The sequence below is a fragment of the Astyanax mexicanus genome, chromosome 11, assembly GCF_023375975.1.
Source record: "Astyanax mexicanus isolate ESR-SI-001 chromosome 11, AstMex3_surface, whole genome shotgun sequence".
Lineage (NCBI taxonomy): Eukaryota > Metazoa > Chordata > Actinopteri > Characiformes > Acestrorhamphidae > Astyanax > Astyanax mexicanus.
In genome coordinates, this window is record NC_064418.1 from 2,228,179 (window position 1) to 2,248,146 (window position 19,968).

At 36.1% G+C, this 19,968-nt stretch overlaps 2 protein-coding genes across 2 annotated transcripts; both read right to left on the reverse strand.

Annotated features, from left to right (window-relative positions):
• Positions 1–61: 61 nt before the first annotated feature.
• On the reverse strand, positions 62–4,933 carry jagn1a (jagunal homolog 1a). Its single transcript, XM_007227728.4, has 3 exons — positions 4,816–4,933; positions 3,115–3,208; positions 62–2,155 (listed from the first exon to the last, which is right to left on the reverse strand). The coding sequence occupies exons 2-3, from the start codon at positions 3,201–3,203 to the stop codon at positions 1,693–1,695; spliced, it is 552 nt and encodes a 183-aa protein (XP_007227790.1). The 5' UTR covers positions 3,204–3,208; positions 4,816–4,933; the 3' UTR covers positions 62–1,692.
• A 1,274-nt stretch (positions 4,934–6,207) lies between these two features.
• On the reverse strand, positions 6,208–18,567 carry col8a1a (collagen, type VIII, alpha 1a). Its single transcript, XM_007227968.4, has 3 exons — positions 18,433–18,567; positions 9,127–9,376; positions 6,208–8,979 (listed from the first exon to the last, which is right to left on the reverse strand). Exons 2-3 carry the CDS (start codon positions 9,371–9,373, stop codon positions 7,025–7,027), a joined length of 2,202 nt encoding a protein of 733 aa, XP_007228030.3. The 5' UTR covers positions 9,374–9,376; positions 18,433–18,567; the 3' UTR covers positions 6,208–7,024.
• Between the last annotated feature and the right edge of the window lie 1,401 nt (positions 18,568–19,968).

The window sequence follows — 19,968 nt, forward strand, 5'->3', positions numbered from 1 at the left end:
TATTGTGAACATAAAAGTATAGGTCAGTAGTGTCAGTAGTCAGTAGATTCCACTTCTTAAATCAGTTGGTTAGTCTTTAATTAGTTATCACATGAAAACCTGTAGCCACACTGGCCCTATATGTTGATAATTAAACAATACTGGCCTAGTTGTTCTTTAGCAAACTTTATTTAGGTCTTGTCCTCATTTAGTATCGTTCTTGCCCTGTTTTTTCACACCTGAAAATATTAATAATAATTAAAAAAAAACTCTACAGTCTCTTCTTTTTGGCTGATTCCTGTTAGACCTCAACTCTGGCAGAAGTCTTTAATTTTATATTTTAGGTTTGTTGGAGACTTTCTTACACGTTTTGCGGTTTGCTTTTGGGCTGAACCTTCTAGGACAGCCTGACCTGGCCATGTTAGCGGTTGTTTCACTTGTAATTTATTTTCTGCACAGAGGAATGACTGATTTGCAATAGTTTTGAGATTTTTTTCCAAATTTCTTTCCAGACTTATCGCTGGTTAATTTTAGTGTGTATTCTGCCACTTGGTGGCCAGAAGCAGTAACACTACAAGTTCATATGTGAAAAAGAAAGAAAAAAACACAAGGGTATCACACACAAGGTCTACTGACATACAAAGCCTTCACTACGTTCTGCTTTATAACAGACAAAAGTCTTTTCTGTACAGGAACGGAAGAGCATGTCCACTCAGATCTGACCATTCCAAGAAGAGAGGGAAACAATAAAGCCCTTGTTCAGTCAGTGGAAAATCTGTGGATTCTTTACAAGTCTGCTTTTTCAATGTTCATGCTTCATCAAGTGATCAAATACAAAACATATCTGTTCTGACTCTCACTGTGTAGCAACATTCACATTTGACTCTTAAATGACCTGGTAACACAGAACAAAACATATAGAGATCTGAACACTTATTTACCACAGAACATGGTAAGAGTTAATGTTTAAAACCCTATAATTTTCTGCCTTAATGAGGACTACAGAATCACACACGACTGGAATAGTCTATAGATCACTTTATGTTTAAAAATACACATTTGTTATGTTACTAGAAATGAGAAAAAAAAAACATTTATATGTAGATGAAATCAATCATTTTGTCCAGTTGAGTAAAAAACATATATTTCAATATTGTGGAAATATAGTGTATTATGATTCTACTACTAATTAATTAGCCATAACTACTAGGCTACTTCAGTATACAGGATATGGCACTAAATCACTACACAATTTACACATTATTTACTGTAGTTCCCTAACTGGACTTTAAGTTAAATATTTAAATATCATTATTGATCAGCCTCATACAATGTGATTAAAAAAGCATTTTGCAACCATGATCATATCAGCAGTTTTACAACAATGATTTTATCAATAACCTTTATTTTTTAGAGCATTGGAAATATGCAATGAGGTAAAAAGGTTGAAACATAACGGTACAGTTTAATATCATGCAATGAAGATTTTGTTTTAGAAACATCCCCCCCTAAAGGAAAACACACATATTTCAGTAGAAACTCAGTAGAAACAAGAAACAAAATTCACGATGTACTGTAAAAAAAAAAACAGTAAATAAACACAATCTTACAATGTGTACATTTTATCCCTTTTAATATTTTCATGCATGGCAACCGTAAGAATATTGTGAACATATAATATGATCTAGGCATAGTTCTCTGTTCCTGGTGTTTCTATTTCTTCTTCTTTTCCTGTGTGGAGTTGAACCAGGCATCTAGAAGCTTTTTGCTGTAGTAGATCTGCCACGCGTGAACCTGAACCGCGACTATCATGAGGAGGTACATCACAGATACGGCCGAGAAGCCGAAGATGAAGCGGTAAGCTTTGCCGTGGCGGTACAGCTGCTGAGCCACCGGGAACATTTCCATAGCTCCGAAGATCAGCGGAGCCACAGAAAACAGGCCAGCGCTGATCATGGAGATCACCAGGTAGCTGATGTTGTTTTTGGGCATGGCTAAGGCACCGATCAGCGAGGGCAGCAGACTCAGGAGGTAGGGGTACTCCCACTGGTACGGCATTGCCACCACGTCGTGAGACAGGAGCTTGAGGTGGGCCACAACTACCTGGGCGGCGACCAGCGCCCATATAAGGACATGCACAACGGTGAGTTTCTTGATCTCGGACTTTAGCGAAGCACTGCAACACACACATATATTTCATATTAGTGAAATTAAAAATCATTATTAGTTTTTCTTTCTTCATTTATTTTCTAAGGTTGAATGTGTATATAAAATGTACTATAACTAAAAAAAAAATCAGTTCGATATGTCCAATACAGATATTTATCCCCTCGAAGTATCTTAAATGTAGAGTTTTTTCAGCAAGTCATATAATTTTTAACAGACACAGATTAATGGATCACAAAATCAGCAATTCTTGGCAATCCCTGGACTCCCCCTACAGTCAGCAAGTGAAATTTGCACATTGAGCCACAACTAAAGAATACAAGCATCCTTTCTGACCTGATAAAAGATGCAGAGATGTCACTAAAAGTAAAAGAATAGTGTGGACTTTTGCGGCATAAGTCAGCAAAACGTCACAGCAATAAAATTCATTGATTTTAGCTGACTCGACTCTCAGCTCATATTTGAAAAAGGCTAAACAAAGGGTAGGGTAGTTTGGGAGGAGCACTGAGTGATTTGGTATGGGTTTAGGGGCGGGGCAGGAGCAGCAGCAGCAGTGTGCCTCTGATAGCAGTAAGACAGATGGTTAAACATCAGCAGGGGGGCGGCATTATTGATTAACTGATCTGCATACCAAAGTACACAGAAACATCATCCTTGCCTATAGTATATGTTAAAGGTTCGGAAGTGTTTATAAAAAAATATGTATCTTTTTATTTTTTTTATATGTAACACATAGGCAGAGCATATGATGCTTATTTCCTTTACATTTACATACATTAGACAGCAATCATATAATACTGACAGGAATAAAAGCAAGTGTCTGTGGAAACTAAAGGGCTGTATTCTTGATTCCGTTAACAGCTGCCCATCTTGATAATGGGTAAAATGCAGTATAATGACAAGAAAATGCCACAAAGTGTTTTTAAACAGGAAATTGGGTCAGTAGGTTGAGTCTACGAGTATAATTACCTCATCTGGTAGTGAGACGCCACTTTCTCTCTGTGTTTAAAGTCACTCCCATCCGTCCCTGCAGCTCTTGGACCCGCACGTGACGTCATGTTAACTGTAAAATGACATTTACCAACAGACCCCAATTAAATACAGGTATGTAATGAACAATATATAAAGAAGCAAAACAATCCAATCACAGCACAGCACAGTGTACTGTTACCCTTGGGCAATTTACAACACACACACACACACACACACACACAAAATCAATCAAAGTGACAAAATCAATACAATCACTACAAGAAGATTGCAGACGAGGCCTGTCATGGTTACCATTTTTTGTTTGAATGATACACTGTCCTAAAAAAAAAAAAAAAAAAGTGATGAAAAAAATATATATTTCTCTGAATCTACATCTCTGAGAAGTAGTAACTAAACAACTACAAACTAAAAGCTTTAATACTAAAAGCTAGCTAAAAGTAGAACATCCTCTCGTTTAACAGAGTGTTAAAGCATAAACAATAAAGTATAAAGAATGTTACCCACCACTACTAATCTGATTACTAAACATCTGATCTCAAAAACACTAAAACCTTAAAACTAATAGAACAGGAACATATGGCAAATGGAGGTAAAACCACTTTTTTATCCCTTTATCCAACTGTTTTTTGAAATTTTATGGTGATGAAATGTAAAATGCTCATTTAAAAGGCAGGAGGTTGAGGACATTATGTTGATTCAACGTTAAAATTGTAACGTTTGCACAACCATTTAACATGAATTTTCTTTCAACGTTGTTTCAATGGTGTTTCTCATTTCTACGTTGAAGGTCGGTTGTGTGCCAGCTGGGGTTGTTTTAATAATGTAATAAAGAAGGAAAAAAATCAACGTTGATTCAACGTCCTTTTGCTTCGTATGGGATGGGATGCTAACTAACCTAGCTTAGGTTATTTATCCAAATATAAGAACCAATCCGGCGGCGGGTTAATTAACCTAAAGAAATTAAAGAAAACGAGATCTAATCTGTATAGCGTGTATATATATATATATATATATATATAATATTCTATATAATACCCTGTTTTATACTGTATAACAGCAAAGATGTGATTAATAAATCCAGCGCGAGGTTACAGGATGAGGACGAGCTGAATCAGACCAAGCGTAGCTGGATAACCCGGGTGTTCTGTCGAGTAGTGCTACCCGTCGATACGTGCTTCCTAAAGGCACTGCGCATGCGCTAACTCACATCTTCTGACAATTTGTCAGTTTTTTTTTTATAATTTTTATATAATTAATCCGTATATTTTGTACACTAAACAACCTGGACTCACTGTCATTGCACAAAAGTGTAAATTGAAATTAATAGTAAAAAATACAATTATTATAAAATAAATAAATAAAAAAAAGCAGTATGTAATGACCTTTCATTGACATAACTTCTAATCTAATGGTACTTCTACTGGGAACATGCTGTAATACAGGGGCTTCATTAGTATTTTTACAGTTAAATTTACTCTAGGGTAGCACGGTTTGACAGGGTGGCACAACCAGACAGAACACCGGCTCTGCTGCTGCTGGGGCTGTTTAAGGATCTGTAGTTCTAATTCTGGTACACATTAAACTCACACACACTCACACACTCACAAAAACACAGCCCCTGCTCCTCTCACACACTATAATATAAATAACAAAGCTCCGGATCACCGGGATACTCACTGTTCTGTGTTTTAAGCTCGAGGATCGGCGGAGCGGATGTAGCAGCAGCAGGTCAATCAGCAGAAACCCGAGCTCGAGCTGCTACAGCTGCTCACAAGCGCGTCTCTCAGACCTGCGCATGCGCACTACATCAGCACACGTCATCTCTCCGCCCGAGAGCGCGCAGCATCAGCATCACTGGACTATATTTTTTATGTAAATGTTCTTATTTAGAATATTTTTTGGAAAGCACTAGCTAAATTTTCAGCAAATAAAGTAAACAAAATAAATAAGAGAATAAAAATATATGTATACAAATATATCACTATATTGTACAGGATTAAACATATTATTATTTTATATTATAAATTCTAATATGTATCATATCATATCAAGTTTGTAAACATATTTTATTTTGTATTTAAGTCGTTTTTATTTTAATTTTAACTAATTAAGCTTTATTTTTTATTTTTTTATTGTATCTTTCTTTTTCTCTAAATTGTTGGTTGTTAGTTTCTAAATTAATTAATTAATTAATTCTAAATAATAAAATAGACAAAGAGATACAAATAGACAATACAATTTTTATTTTGTGTTTATTATGTTTTTTGGTGTCATTTTGATTTATTAATTTCTACTTGCTTTACATTATTCTATTTTGTTTTTATTGTTGTCTTGCTATTTTTTTTTATTTGATCATTTCCCATAGATTTTAGTTGATTAAATATTATTGTATTTTCTCTATTGTTAAAACTTATTTAGACATTACTGTTTTTTTTTAAACAAGTAAACAATTTATTACTTTTTAAATGCTTTTACTAAGACAGTATAGGTCTACGATAGGTTGCTGGAGCCCCATCCAACACTTTTGGGATAAACTGAAAAGTTGTGGATTTGTTGGAGTCGTGATCATCCAACATTCACACCTCAATAAGACTCATGTTACTGAATGCAATCAAATCCTCACAGCCTTTGTTGGACGTGAGCTCATGATATTTTTTTCTTTCTTCCTTCCTTTTAATTTCCCTTTTCATAGTAAATAGCATGAATTTGCTTTTGGATGTGAAGTGTTTTATACAAAAAGGAAATAGATATAGGGTAAGTTGGTGCTCAAAGTACTCAAAGGACAATCACTATTATGGATATAAATCCTTTATTTAAAAAAGACAACAAAGTTAGCAGTAAAAATTGCACAACTTTGCATCACTTAAATGTAAAAGGAATAAAGTGGACATTTTTACTCCTAAGCCCTTTTTGATTTCTGTCAGACAATCAACAGACAATTCTATTAGTGTCAGTAAATATTGAGAAATGAGTGAGTGGTGTATGGATATGTTATAATATGAATACAATAATATGAAATGTGTGAATGTGAATAGATGAGGTGTGAGGAAGGGCTGAAACTCAAAAGCGTAAATTAACAGTATTTATTCAGTGGTTTTCAGGCAAGATAATGTTTAGCAATGTTTGCAGTTTAGCGTTAGCGGGTTTCAACAATATCAATATAACCTAAAAAGTATGCACACAAAAAAGACCATACACACACGCACACACTCATACACACACAACCACATACACACAAACATTCATCAAACATTTTCACTTAGGGTTTGTATGAAAACAGTACAGATGTGCAAAAACATTACATTTAGATTAAATACAGGAAAACACTTCATTTGGAAACGGTAGTTCTTCATTCTCTTTAACTTCATTTACCTCAATATATTTTCAGTACATACCTGAAGGAACATGATTATCACATCATGCTATACATGGTAAATTATTATTAGATAGATTAGATATTCTAAAAAAAAAAGTAAGTTAAATTCTTTCATGTGGCCTAAACTCATGTGGACTCATCTGGAGTTCCATTTAAATGTATTAAAAATACATAAATATAATAATACTTAAATTATCGCAACTCTTCCCACAAAGACTTGTTGAGTGGAGGGTATGGACATGATTTTTTTTTTTTTGCATTTGTGGGTATATCTTCTGATCCTATAAATACAAAACTTTCACATAGACATACATTTGAGCTAGACAGGTATGAAATCACAGGGACACCGGGTTTTCTGAGGTATTCTCCTTCATCTGAGGATATTTATAAAAATGTAGAAAAGTCTTTTTTATCGTTTTTTTTTTTTATTTCTTAATTTCCGCTTCTACTTTTCACCTAGGTTCTCCCTTTTCTCCCTTCCTTCCTCTCTCTATCTGTGTCCCTTGTGGTCTACATTGGGTACAGCAGGAAGCCAGAGAAAGAGGAGTGGACATATTGTCCTGCATAAAGTCCTGCAGCCTGATCGGATGGTAGCTGGATGTGGACAGTGTCTCCTGGTTGTAATGGAACCACGGCACTACCAGAGGCCTGGTCCAGAATGCCCTTCTTGTACTCATCATAGGTGTACATCAAGGGCTCTCCGTTTCGGTAGAGACCCACCCACACGTTAGCACCTTTGCAGTTCACGTGGTAAGAAAAGTAGTAGATGCCGGGAAGGTCACAGGTGAAGACGCCCGTCTGTGGGTTGTAATTCTGTCGCCCGTTGTACAGCAGCTTGTCGAACACTACTGGTGACCCAACTGGAGGGAAGGGAGTGGTCAGCTTAGCAGTAAAAGCGGGCATCTCCAGACCGTTAGCACCCATCACATCACCTCCGCCTCCATACTTTCCCTTTTTGTACCCATCAGGCTTCACTCCATCAAGGGCTGGTCCCATTTCTGACAGAACTCCCATCATTTCCGGGGACAGGGCAGGTGGTCCAGGTGGCCCCGGAGGACCAGGGGGTCCTGGAACACCTGCAGGTCCTGCTGGGCCACTTGGACCTTCTGTTCCACGAGGACCAGCAGGTCCAGGACTTCCCTCACCAGGAGGTCCAGCTTGGCCGGGGGCGCCATTCTCACCTTTAGGTCCATGTGGGCCAGGTTGTCCGATTGGTCCTGCTGGTCCGGTAAGACCTGGAATGCCATTTGGACCTTGCGGCCCTTCTGGACCTGGTGCACCTCCCTCTCCTTTTAGACCGGGCATGCCAGGAGATCCAGGAGATCCAGGTTGACCTTTTTCTCCTCCGTCTCCTTTGGGACCTATTGGTCCTGGAGGTCCTCTAGGCCCAGGCTCGCCATCCTCACCTGGTTCACCTGGTTGGCCTGGAAGACCAGTAGGCCCTTGTACTCCAGTTGGACCTTGATCCCCCTTTACTCCACCTTCACCTCCTTCTCCTTTGGGTCCTGGCATTCCCATACTACCTGGAGGTCCCATAGGTCCTGGAGGACCAGCTGGACCACTGGGTCCTTGGGGTCCTGTCATGCCTGGTGGACCTGCATATCCTTTGTCTCCTTTTGGTCCAAGAGCACCAGGTAATCCTCCCATTCCTTTGTCACCCTTTGGACCAGGGAATCCTGGCTTGCCAAATCCAGGCAGTCCAGGTTTCCCTGGCAAACCTGGTGGACCTGTTAATCCCTTATCACCTGGAGCACCTGGCTGACCTGGTAATCCAATTTCTCCTGGTTTCCCAATACCAGGAAGACCTTGTGGTCCTTGCTGCCCCTCTTCACCAGGTTGGCCGATGGGACCTTGTGGTCCAGCCTGCCCTTGTTCTCCTGGTTTACCTACAGGACCAGGCAAACCAGGTAAGCCAGGCCTGCCATGTCCTGGTAGTCCTTTATGTCCTGGTAGTCCTTGGTGCCCAGGTGGCCCTCTTGGTCCTTGAGGTCCAGGTAGTCCTATTCCTTTATCCCCTTTTGGTCCAGGTAAGCCTGGCAAGCCAGGTAGCCCTTTGTGTCCTGGTTCTCCTTTAGGTCCTTGCTGTCCTTGGAGTCCTTGTCCACCTGGTCTCCCAATTCCTGGCAAGCCTTGGGGACCAGGGGGGCCAGGTGGTCCTGGAATACCTGGTTCGCCATCTGCTCCACTGGGTCCCTGTTCACCCTGTTGTCCCTTTGGTCCAATATCACCAGGATTTCCGGGAACACCTGCCAATCCAGGTTTACCAATTCCAGGTGGTCCTGGAGGGCCAATTGGACCAGGATTACCTGCAGGACCGGGCAAACCTGTGCCTTGTGGTCCATCAGGTCCAGGAGGTCCTGCAGGTCCAGCCGGTCCAGCAGGTCCAGGAGGCCCTTGTGGTCCAGCCTCACCAGGCATACCCTGCTCACCTCTTTGACTGCTATCACCTCTTGGAATGGTCTCACCTTTATGCAAAAAAGCAAAAAAAAATCATAAGGTCTGTTTTACCACTACAATGATCACTACTACTACTATTACTACTACTAAAAAAACGACACAAATAAGAATTAATACAATACATAATTATAATTGTTGTATTGAATTATACACACCTTTTTTGTCCTGAATGCCTTTGTTCATATGCATAGGTAGTTGTGGCATCTCCTTCCTATAATGTGGGTACTGCATGTGAGGCATTTCTTTTCCCATGCCCATGTGAGGTATTTGTGGCATCGGCTGGTGCTGCTGGTGCTGCTGGTGCTGCTGATACTGCGGTTTGTGCCCATAGTATGCCCCTCCAACAACAGCTGGCAGTATTGCTGCTTGAACCAAAATCACCAAGAGAGGAGCCACAGCCATGGCCTGAAAAAAATCAATCAATCAATCAATCAATCAATCAATCAATCAATCAATCAATCAATCAATCAATCAATCAATCAATCAATCACACAGTCAAACTGTAAATCAGTTAAGTGATAATTTGTACATTGTCGATTGTCTGTTTTGTAAAATGAAGTGTAATGGGATGGAGCTACAGACTAGTAGCTCTCCAGCCCAGAGGGTTGTTGAACCAAATGCCAGAACAGTTGATCTCAAAGCAGGAAAACCCAAGAAGAAAGGAAAAATAAATGAATAAACACACCGCTCCTCATGCAGGATCCAACCCGTGTCATCAGGGTCGCGGTCCAATACACTACCACTGCCCCAGCTAGTGAATTGGGACACGGCCGATAAAAAACGCTCTTACAGAGAGATAGGGAGCCCGAGAATGGGTGGAAAAATGTGAACGGACGGAAACTACAGTCACACCGAATGACAGAGAGAGAGACAGGGGAGGGATGTAAACAAAAGCTCACCAGAGAAGCTTTTAAGCATTTTTATTTTTTAATTATAGTACATTATAGTTCAAACAACCTCACGGTCAAGATGTTTCATGCTTATGCATATTTATGCAAACGTGAATAAATAAACTAATCTTATTTAATGTCTACAAAGGTATGTTTCATCATCAACCCTTAATGGAGGAGCCACAGCCATGGCCTGAAAAAATCAATCAATCAATCAATCAATCAATTAATCAACCAAAAATATAGCTAGCTAACTCAAAGAAAATATCACTGTGTTATATGCAGCTCTGGAAAAGTTTCTAAATTTCGCTATTTATAGGTTTATATTTGAGTAAAATGAACATTGTTGTTTTATTCTTTAAACTACAGACAACATTTCTCCCAAATTCCAAATAAAACACTGTCATTTATAGCATTTATTTTTAGACAATAAAAAAAAGATGCAGAGCTTTTAGACCTCAAATAAGGTAAAGAGAACATATTCATAAAGTTTTAAGAGTTCAGAAATCAATATTTGGTGGAATAACCCAATAATAATCCTCCACCAGTCTTACACACTTTTGTACTTTGGCCTATTACTTTATCACAAATTCTTATATGATGCATTTGTACTGTGCAAGTTGTGGGTTTTCTCATGTTGTAAATGCCAAGTACTTTAAAAAACTCAACAAGCAAAACTAAAAAACATGTTTAATATGTGTAATACTGCAAAACTGAATGTTGCATAGTTGAATGTATTTGCATGTGTGCTGCAGATGCTGCAGTGTGCAGTGGAATGAATTGCTATTTAAAAAATGTTGCACCATTCCTGGCAAAAAGTGGGTCATTCGAGTCATTTGGCACCTGGAACAAACTATTCTCTATTCTTACTGCTCTCTAGGTGCATTCCTGTCACCCCATTAATTCTGTGTAAAGAGGACTGAGAGGGAATTTAGATATATTAGGTGAAATTCCAAAACATAGGAAGTGAAAACATTCAAGTTATGTGTAGGAAGTACTGAGTACTGGCTCATCACTACACTACAGGAAGTAGACAGTAAATTTTATTCATCAGTAATTGAAATGATGGCACTGCTGGGATTTTCCAATAAATAGATTTAACCAACTGAATTTCCCTAAGCCAATATGACATGATTGGTTTTTATAAATATAAGAATATAAAGGTACTTTTTAGAGAGCCTGTGTTTTTTTAACGTTTATTTTACTCTAATATAATAGCTTTATATTAAGCTTTATATATAAGTATGATGCTCCACTGACCTGTAATAGAGAGAAATCTAGCACACTGCTACCTGCACTGTGTAACTTTGGTGAAGTAACAATAAAATCATCTCAAGAACTGCTTGGTTTTGGTCTCTTATAGGTCTTGCTCTTGCTGTGTATGAAAGTCTCGCTATTTAACCCTATTGATCCTAACAAATTGTATTTTCTACATTGTTGTTTGACTGGTGTTTTATGTTTTTTTATTGTGAATTGTCTTTTTTAAATGTTGAAACTGATGTTTAGGCTACTGCTTTGGGCAGGCTTTTCTTGGAAAAGGAATGTTTGTGTCTTAATGGCATTGAGCAGGTAAATAAAGGCTAAATAATCAATCATTCAAAAATATACTCTTGACCTATGGAGGAAATAGTGAGAAAAAAGTACCAATTTTTACATAATGCTGCTTTCTGAGCTGAAATATCTCTAGTGATGGAAAAAATGTAAAAATGCTGTAATGCACAGAAAAGAAGACTTTCATATGTTCTATAAAATCTATATAGCAAATAAACCAAATAATTAAAATATTTAATCGTTTTTTATATTTTCAATATATTTTTTTTAATTCATAAACCATTCTTGAACAGTAAAACAACATGATTAAAATGTGTTCTAATTATTAAAAATTAACTGTTACTAATTAGAACTAATTAGAATTTTTCTAGTGTTTTGCAGTAGGCGGGGCCAAGCTAACTCAGTTACTGTTTCATTGGTTTATAAACTTGTTCATTGGCTGATTCATTGGCTGGTCTAATCTGATAGACAACAAACAGCTGTCAAATAGTGTTATATCCAACAAAACATTTAAATATAAAGAAAATACATAATGTCCGTTGTAATGAATAAGAGTCTGAAAGGGTTAAATGGTAAAATGATTAAATCTGAATTATTCACTGTGTTTTACTTATTTTACTTTGCCTACAAACAAGGTCAATTTAAACACAATTATTTGATATACAGTAGTTTAAATGCCTTTAATGCTGAAAAGATATGCAAAGGAGCAATATTATAGACTTTATACCAAAATAAAGAAAAATAGGTGGAATTCTGAAATGAAATAAGGTGATTCTGTACTAATTTCTCTTTCTAAAGTGTTCCTCTGTCAGATTCAGCAGAGCGTCTCTGTAGATGTTAGATGTTCCTCAGGTTTGTGTTCGGTCTGACAGGATCTGGTTGATCTATGTTTGCTGTTTGCTTTGATGTCGGTTTGTCAGAGTCTGAAAAGTGAGAAAAGTGAGTTTCTGAGGAACGGAACTGACCCCTGACTTTTCTCAGGCAGATGATGATTTTCACACAGGCATGCTGTGGGCACTCCTGGTCTTCAGATCATTAGGATGAAGCGGTAATACACTAGCTGGGAGATCAGCTTGAGAAAATGCTTCTAATGAATGGGTTTTATTAAATAATGAACAGTACAGTAGAGTGCATCACTGGAGGCAAGTTTTAAATGGTAATTTAAATTGTAAATTTCCAGTACAGTTATAGGAAGGTTTTTTTTTTTGCCAAATGAATTGAGTAAATATATATTTTAGTATACTGCTATTCAGGACTATCACTAGAGATTTATGATTGGTTGAGCTAAGCCTTTACATAAGGGAGGGGTGGTGGTGGATGGCGGTGACAAGGGGGGAGTCTAAATGGTATTTTTACCATGATTGATTGCAGAAGTAGCAAAAGGCATAAAATCCTGCTTACATTTTTGCACCAGGAGTAAAGCAGCATAAAGTTATCCAAAAGCAGTGTGTAAGACTGGTGGAGTAGAACATGATGCCAAGATGCATGATAAAAAACCTATTAAAAACCAGGGTTATTCCACCAAATATTGATTTCTGAACTCTTAAAACTTTATGAATATGAACTTGTTTTCTTTGTATTATTTGAGGTCTGAAAGCTCTGCATCTTTTTTGTTATTTCAGACATTTCTCATTTTCTGTAAATAAATGCTCTAAATGAGATATTTTTATTTGAAATTCAGGAGAAATGTTGTCTGTAGTTTATAGAATAAAACAACAACATTCATTTTACTCAAACATAAACCTATAAATAGCAAAATCAGAGAAGCAATGACTGTAGAGAGCATGGAAACTATAGTTCCACTGCTTTGTGTTTAGAAATAAACCCAAAAAATGTCTGCAATGTTTTCAGATTTACAAATGCTGACTCATTTTCATAGCTCCTAAATCACACTCTGGCATTGGTCCCAATAACAACATTATGAGCTGTTAAAGATATTAAACTTCACCCACATGTGGAGAAATATATATGAGGTGGAATGTGTCTGCTGCTGCTGCTGCTTAGGCTGAGGCCAATAATAATATCCCAGTGGGAGCAAAATACACCACATAATAAACATATTCAGTAAGATCAGTTCTCACTACCCTCTCACACAGTAATATTAAGAATATTTAAGAATATTATTTTTATTAAAGTATTCACTGCACAAAATATAAGGTTTAATTGACAGTGTTTAAAGTTTGCCCATCAATACCTTAAGTAAATCAAGCTACTGTATGTTTGGCTAACATAACATTAAAAACCCCATAGATACTAATTTTAAAAAATGGCATCACAGTGCTTGTACTGGTTATAAACTGAAAACATGTCCACTTCAGGTACAGATACTGCATTACAGTGTAATAACAACCCTTAAATCCAACCCTAACACAACCCTAATCTCATGAATTTACTGAAATATCAAATTAAATTACTCTCCTTTGCAAAAATTACAGCAAGTACAGAAAATAGATATATAATATATGGTAGACACTATGTGTACAATACAACAAGGACACAGATAGACATACATGAGACAAAAGACACAAGACAAAAGTGCAATAGTGATGGGGAGGGGGGGGGGTGATTAAGAGGGAATAACAGTAGAAGTATAAACAGCACCTGTATAAACAGTAGTGCAAATATAGTGGCATAATAATAGCTTAGGGCTGGAAAAGTGAAAGAGTGCATACTGTTCAATATCCTTTAACATAGGGTTTTCAATGACATATACCATAGTTTATATGAGGTGTGAGTGATTTAAAACATGTAGTTTTGAACCCATAATATGCCAATCACCTATCAACATTACCTATAGCTCCATATTATATCTTGTACTGTTGTTTTGTTCTGTTATTTGTTTGTTGTTTGTTTGTACCTAGCAGGTCGACCCGAGTAGGATGGCTTCCTCTGAATGAGTCTTGCTTCCTCCTAAAGGTTTCTTACTCTTAATAAAAGGGAGTTTTTCCACAATTATTAGCATCTCTGTGGTGCTGTTGATAAGAGGCGTGGATCTGTTTTTCTCTGTAAAGTTGCTTTGTGACAATTTTAGTTGTAAAAAGCGCTATAGACATAAAATTGAATTGAACTGAATTAAAATTATTATTAATTATGCCAGACAAGGGCCTTCTATAAGCTGTTTCTTGAGAGAAAATCAACGAATCAGTGAAGTGGACTTGCTTTTAAACATGCTTTTTAAAGGTCACATAAGTTTTTTAACCATCTGCAGATTAGAAACCTTGTAAAAAAATTAAGTAAAGTTGAAAGTGATTCACCAGTACATGTTTTGAATAGTTAAATATATGTGTTATTAGATTCAGAAAGATTCAAAAGTTTAATTTGGAAGAGTTACAACAAGAAAATGGCACCTATTCGGTGGAATGGCGCTGGTACAGTAATACTTCTGTACAGGCACTATATAGACAAGCTGTGTGTGTGTGTATGTGTGTGCATTTGCACATCATTGTTAGTAATTGTGTAGGAGTATTAACCCTTGTGTGGTGTTCATATTTTTGTTACTCGTTTACTTTGTTACTTGTATTTAATTCAGCAAAATTAAGCAATTCTACATTAAAATGCTTTACACATGCCTCACCTAAATTGCAAGCAATATAAACAGCTTACATGGTTAATATTTGCCCTTTACCTTTCTTATGTTACATTTCTTTCAAAAAGTGCTACTCTTTTTTTATTAGTTTTTTAATAAAATGTAAAAGAAAATGAATTAAACTCAAGATATGAGTAGAAAATTAGTTTAGTTTAAAATTTACAAATGAAGAAATGTTTATTAACCCTTGGCCAAACATACTGTATGTAATATAAATGTGTGTGTGTGTGGGGGGGGGGTATTGGGGGGGGTGTACAGTGTGTGTTAATCGAAAATGTGTTTTGATATATGTTTTTCACAAAAAATGAGTCAATGCCAATGAGTTTGAGTTAGAAAAAATTTTTTTTTAGTATCATTTGATGAAAAATGAAAACACCACACAAGGGTTAAGGATGTCCACAAACTTTCGTACACATATAGTATCTATTATATGGAGCTAGATAGTTATAAACTGTTATTATCTATCAATTATACTCCACAGATTTCTCCAATTATGTTATAATGTATCGTCACGCTATTGTTTTATTACTAGTTAAATATTCTCCCACTTTAAAGCACCTGTTTGTACAATAGACTGAGTGTGAGTTATATTCTCACTGCTCTCGTTCTAAACCCTGAACTCTGACCCCAGTAAAGACGTTCCTCTCCTCCAGCTTTTGTTCAGACTCTGCTGGAATCTCAAACTCAACACTAAGCTAGTAAAATCAACACCTCACAGGTCAAACACACACACACACACACACACACACAAACATGCAAGTGCACAAAGGGCCTGTAAAACAGAGCTAGGAAACAGCTGGCCCCCCCAAAAATCAACATTTACACTATAATTTACACTATCTTTATTACTTTATTCTGTTCCTGCTGTTCCTCACACTGTCATTTTTACTCATTCTGTCTTTTTTTCACCAGAATTAGAAGCGGCAAAGCCTTCCTCTCTTTCTCTATTTCAGACATCCCACTTTTTTTTTACATATACTGATTTTCTTTCTGATTTTAATTCCTGCAAATCTTATATCCAATATCCCACAATATCCCATCAGGATCCTGATGGGTCTGTCTTTGCACTCAGCCCCTTTCTTTCACAGTGCATCAGTTCAGGGAATATAATAAAGGCTAAAATAAATGACTGTAAGACTGTAAGTTGATAAGGTAAGGATACAGAGGTAATTCCTCTGACCCACTATCAATTTGCTTAAAGTTAAAACAAAAAACATGATAAATGTAAAACAATATAATATAATATAATATAATATAATACATCTCTGGAAAAATGATGAGTTTCTTTGATTTTACCAAATTGAAAACCTCTGGAATATAATCAAGAGGAAGATGGATGATCACAAACCATCAAACCACCAAACTGAACTGCTTGAATTTTTGCACCAGGAGTAAAGCAGCATAAAGTTATCCAAAAGCAGTGTGTAAGACTGGTGGAGGAGAACATGATGCCAAGATGCATGAAAATAAAACTGTGATTAAAAAACAACCAGGGTTATTCCACCAAATATTGATTTATGAACTTTATGAATATGAACTTGTTTTGTTTGCATTATTTGAGGTCTTCTTATTTCTTATTTCTCAAATAAATGCTCTAAATGATAATATTTTTATTTGCAATTTGGGAGAAATGTTGTCTGTAGTTTATTAAATAAAACAGCAATGTTCATTTTACTCAAACATAAACCTATAAATAGCAAAATCAGAGAAACTGATTCAGAAACTGAAGTGGTCTCTTACTTTTTTTCCCCAGAGCTGTATAATATAATATAATATAATATAATATAATATAATATAATATAATATATGTCAACCTGTTTAAAGATTAGACAAAATATGGGATGGGATGTCTGCTGTCTGTTGATCTTCTGCTTCCTCAGTTAGGAGCATTTTTACAGCAGACTGATAATAAGAGTGAGAATCTCGGCAGGAGGATGCTAGCTCTGTGAGAATGTGTGTGTGGAGTCCAGATGTCTCGCTCAGGGATTCCCATGATTCTGCAACTTGCGGCCCACTTTACTCTACACAAAACACTCTGTAGTCCCTTTAATTTATAGTCTCAAATTTCCTCCTATAGTGGTAACTAGTTTGTTAATCCACCTGCTAGTTCTGTCAGACAGAGTGTGACTGTATTATACCAGACCGGCCAATGAGCTTTAATCAAAACATAACATAGGCCTGTCCCAATGATTTTGTCATAGACTTATCCTATAAATATATGAAAATAACCACAAATAATAATATTAACAAAACCACAATAATTAAAGTGAATGAGATATTAATGTGACAGGCATAAGTAAACTGACTCGATGGACTTATTATTATAATCTCTCTCACATGTACACTGCTTATTTTCTACCCACAATGCCCTGGTTGTAAATAGAGATGGTTAGGGTTATTATTGGGCTGTTCAGACCACACATGCTGTTTCTCAGTGATATATGACCCACTCTGGTCTATCCTTTATAGCACTCATAAAATCCAGTTAAACAAATAAACAAACTAAACACATTGATAATTCCCATTTCACGGTATTTTGTAGTGCCTCCCTAGAGATTTACTGCACACTGTGCATGATTACGAATTACCAATTTTGTAACAATTTTGTAGCAATTTTGTAACAATTTTGTAATTTTGTAGTGCCTCCCTAGAGGCACACTGCACACTGTGCATGATTAAAAATTTTGTAATTTTGTAACAATTTTGTAACAATTTTGTAACACCAACATTTTGTAATTTTGTAACAATTTTGTAACACTCAATTTTACATAATAAAGATGTTTGTATGTCTTAACACTATAGCAGGCCTAAAATTATGTGCCTCCTATTTAAGCTCTATAATTTTACTAAAATTTCAATTTGTCATTATAATAGAAAATATTTTAAAATATTGAATTATTTTTGCAACTTTTAAAATATAACAAATAAAAAAGTCCTAAAATGTGTGCTTTCCTGAACTTAAAATCAATCAATAAATGAATCAATATATGAGTAAATACTAATCAAATACTTAATGTCCTCCAAGCCCTTTGTTTTGTAGTGGTCTATCCTTTATAGCACTCATAAAATCGGGGTAAGAGTTAAACAAATAAACAAAATGCATTGATAATTCCCATTTCATGGTATTTTGTAGTGCCTCCCTAGAGATTTACTGAACACTGAGCACAATTACCCATTACCAATTACTAGTTACCAGTTACTAGTTTCCAATTCTGTAGCACCAGCACATTCATTCTTTCATTTATCTCTCCACAGATAATTTAAACATCAGCTCATTTATTATGAGCTAAAATCACTTGGAAACAAACTATAAAAATGATAAATACATTTTTTATTACAGTTTTACTAGTTTTACAGTGCACACACATGCATTCACTCAATAACAACGAGAGAAAAGGTAATATAGTTATAAAACTGTATAAAATGTGACTTACCTTCTCTTTTCTAAACGTGGCCGTATTGTCTGTAATCTCTGGTCCTCACCATTCACCCAATCCTGCACTGAAACTCCAACACACCCCTCACCAACTGACCAAACAACTGACCAACTGACCCACTGACCAGACCCACACATGCTGCTCCCTGCAGAGACTCACCTTATATCTCCATCAGGGAGGAGTCAGTCAGCAGGGGAGGAGAAAACAGAGAGAATGTAAGGTATATTTTTGGCGCAGGGTTTTCTCAGCATTGTTTCGGCTTCGTTTAAACACTGAAATTAGTTTGACTTTCTAAAATCAGATGGTGGGTGATAAAACCCCTCCTTACTTATAATAAAAGTTACTTTACACCAGAATATTACAACTTATTTATACTCTTTCAACTAATGAAACATTTGATTTGGTCTAAAGAGAGTTATTCTACAGGTATCACTTATTAAATATGCATTACATTCATTATATTACAGATTTGTTATATAATATGATCCAGTTTAACCCATTTAGACCCTGCTGCTTCATTGCAATGCACATAATGTGGTGAGCAAATTATGCAAAAAAACCCTAAAAACTATAGAATAACTAGGGACTTATAGAGGGAAAATACCTGTTTTTTTGGCACCTTTATTCAATGGTTTTACTGAATATTTTATTGTAGTATATTTTTCTTGCACTGTGTTTAACAGTAATATTTCAGTTTAACAACAGTTTTGAGTAGAAAAAGTATAGAAAATGTTGCCTTTTTACTTTCATTTTACACAATAAAATGCTTTTATGTCTTAACAGTATAACAGACCAGCATTTTTAGCTATTTTCTGCCTAAAATTACATGTCTAAATCTTGAGAATTTCTATTTAAGCATTACATAAAATGGATTAGAAATGTGCATAACATTTTGAAGTATAAAGGACAAATAACTATAAAGTATAATTAATTAAAAATCATGGAATTTGTGCTTTACTGAACTTAAAATAAGTCAACAAAATAATCAATATTATAGTGAATACAAATCAAAGATTTCATGTCTTCCAACCCTTTTGTTTCATTGCAGTAGTCTAGTTTTAACCAGAACATGCAGAATTTGAATTTGGTGTTGATTCCTGATACTGATCTAAAATTATAGTTATATATTAAAGTATAAGGCTCAAGGCCTGTTAAGAGGTTCATATAATTCACATTTTCATTTAATGCATCAATTTATACTGTATTTTCTCACTTCTCACTGCATTTTCAGTAAACAGTGTATTATTTTCATCTAAAAAAATATTAGTTACACGCTCTGTGAGTGTGAGTGTGGCTCATATTCTCAGATTGATCTGAATGAACTCTGTAAATGAAGGTTTGTGAGTCTATACTGGAAAGTTTGAGCAGTAAAACCGGGTGAGTAAAGAGTTTTTAAGGAATGTAGAATCAGATCGAGGTTTAGCTTCTCTGACGCTCGTCTTTATTTGTTTGAGGGACAGATTGAAGAAGCTCACTGAGTTTTATTAAGGACGTGGTTTAATGAGTAAGTGAGAGAGAGGCTGCTTTAATAAA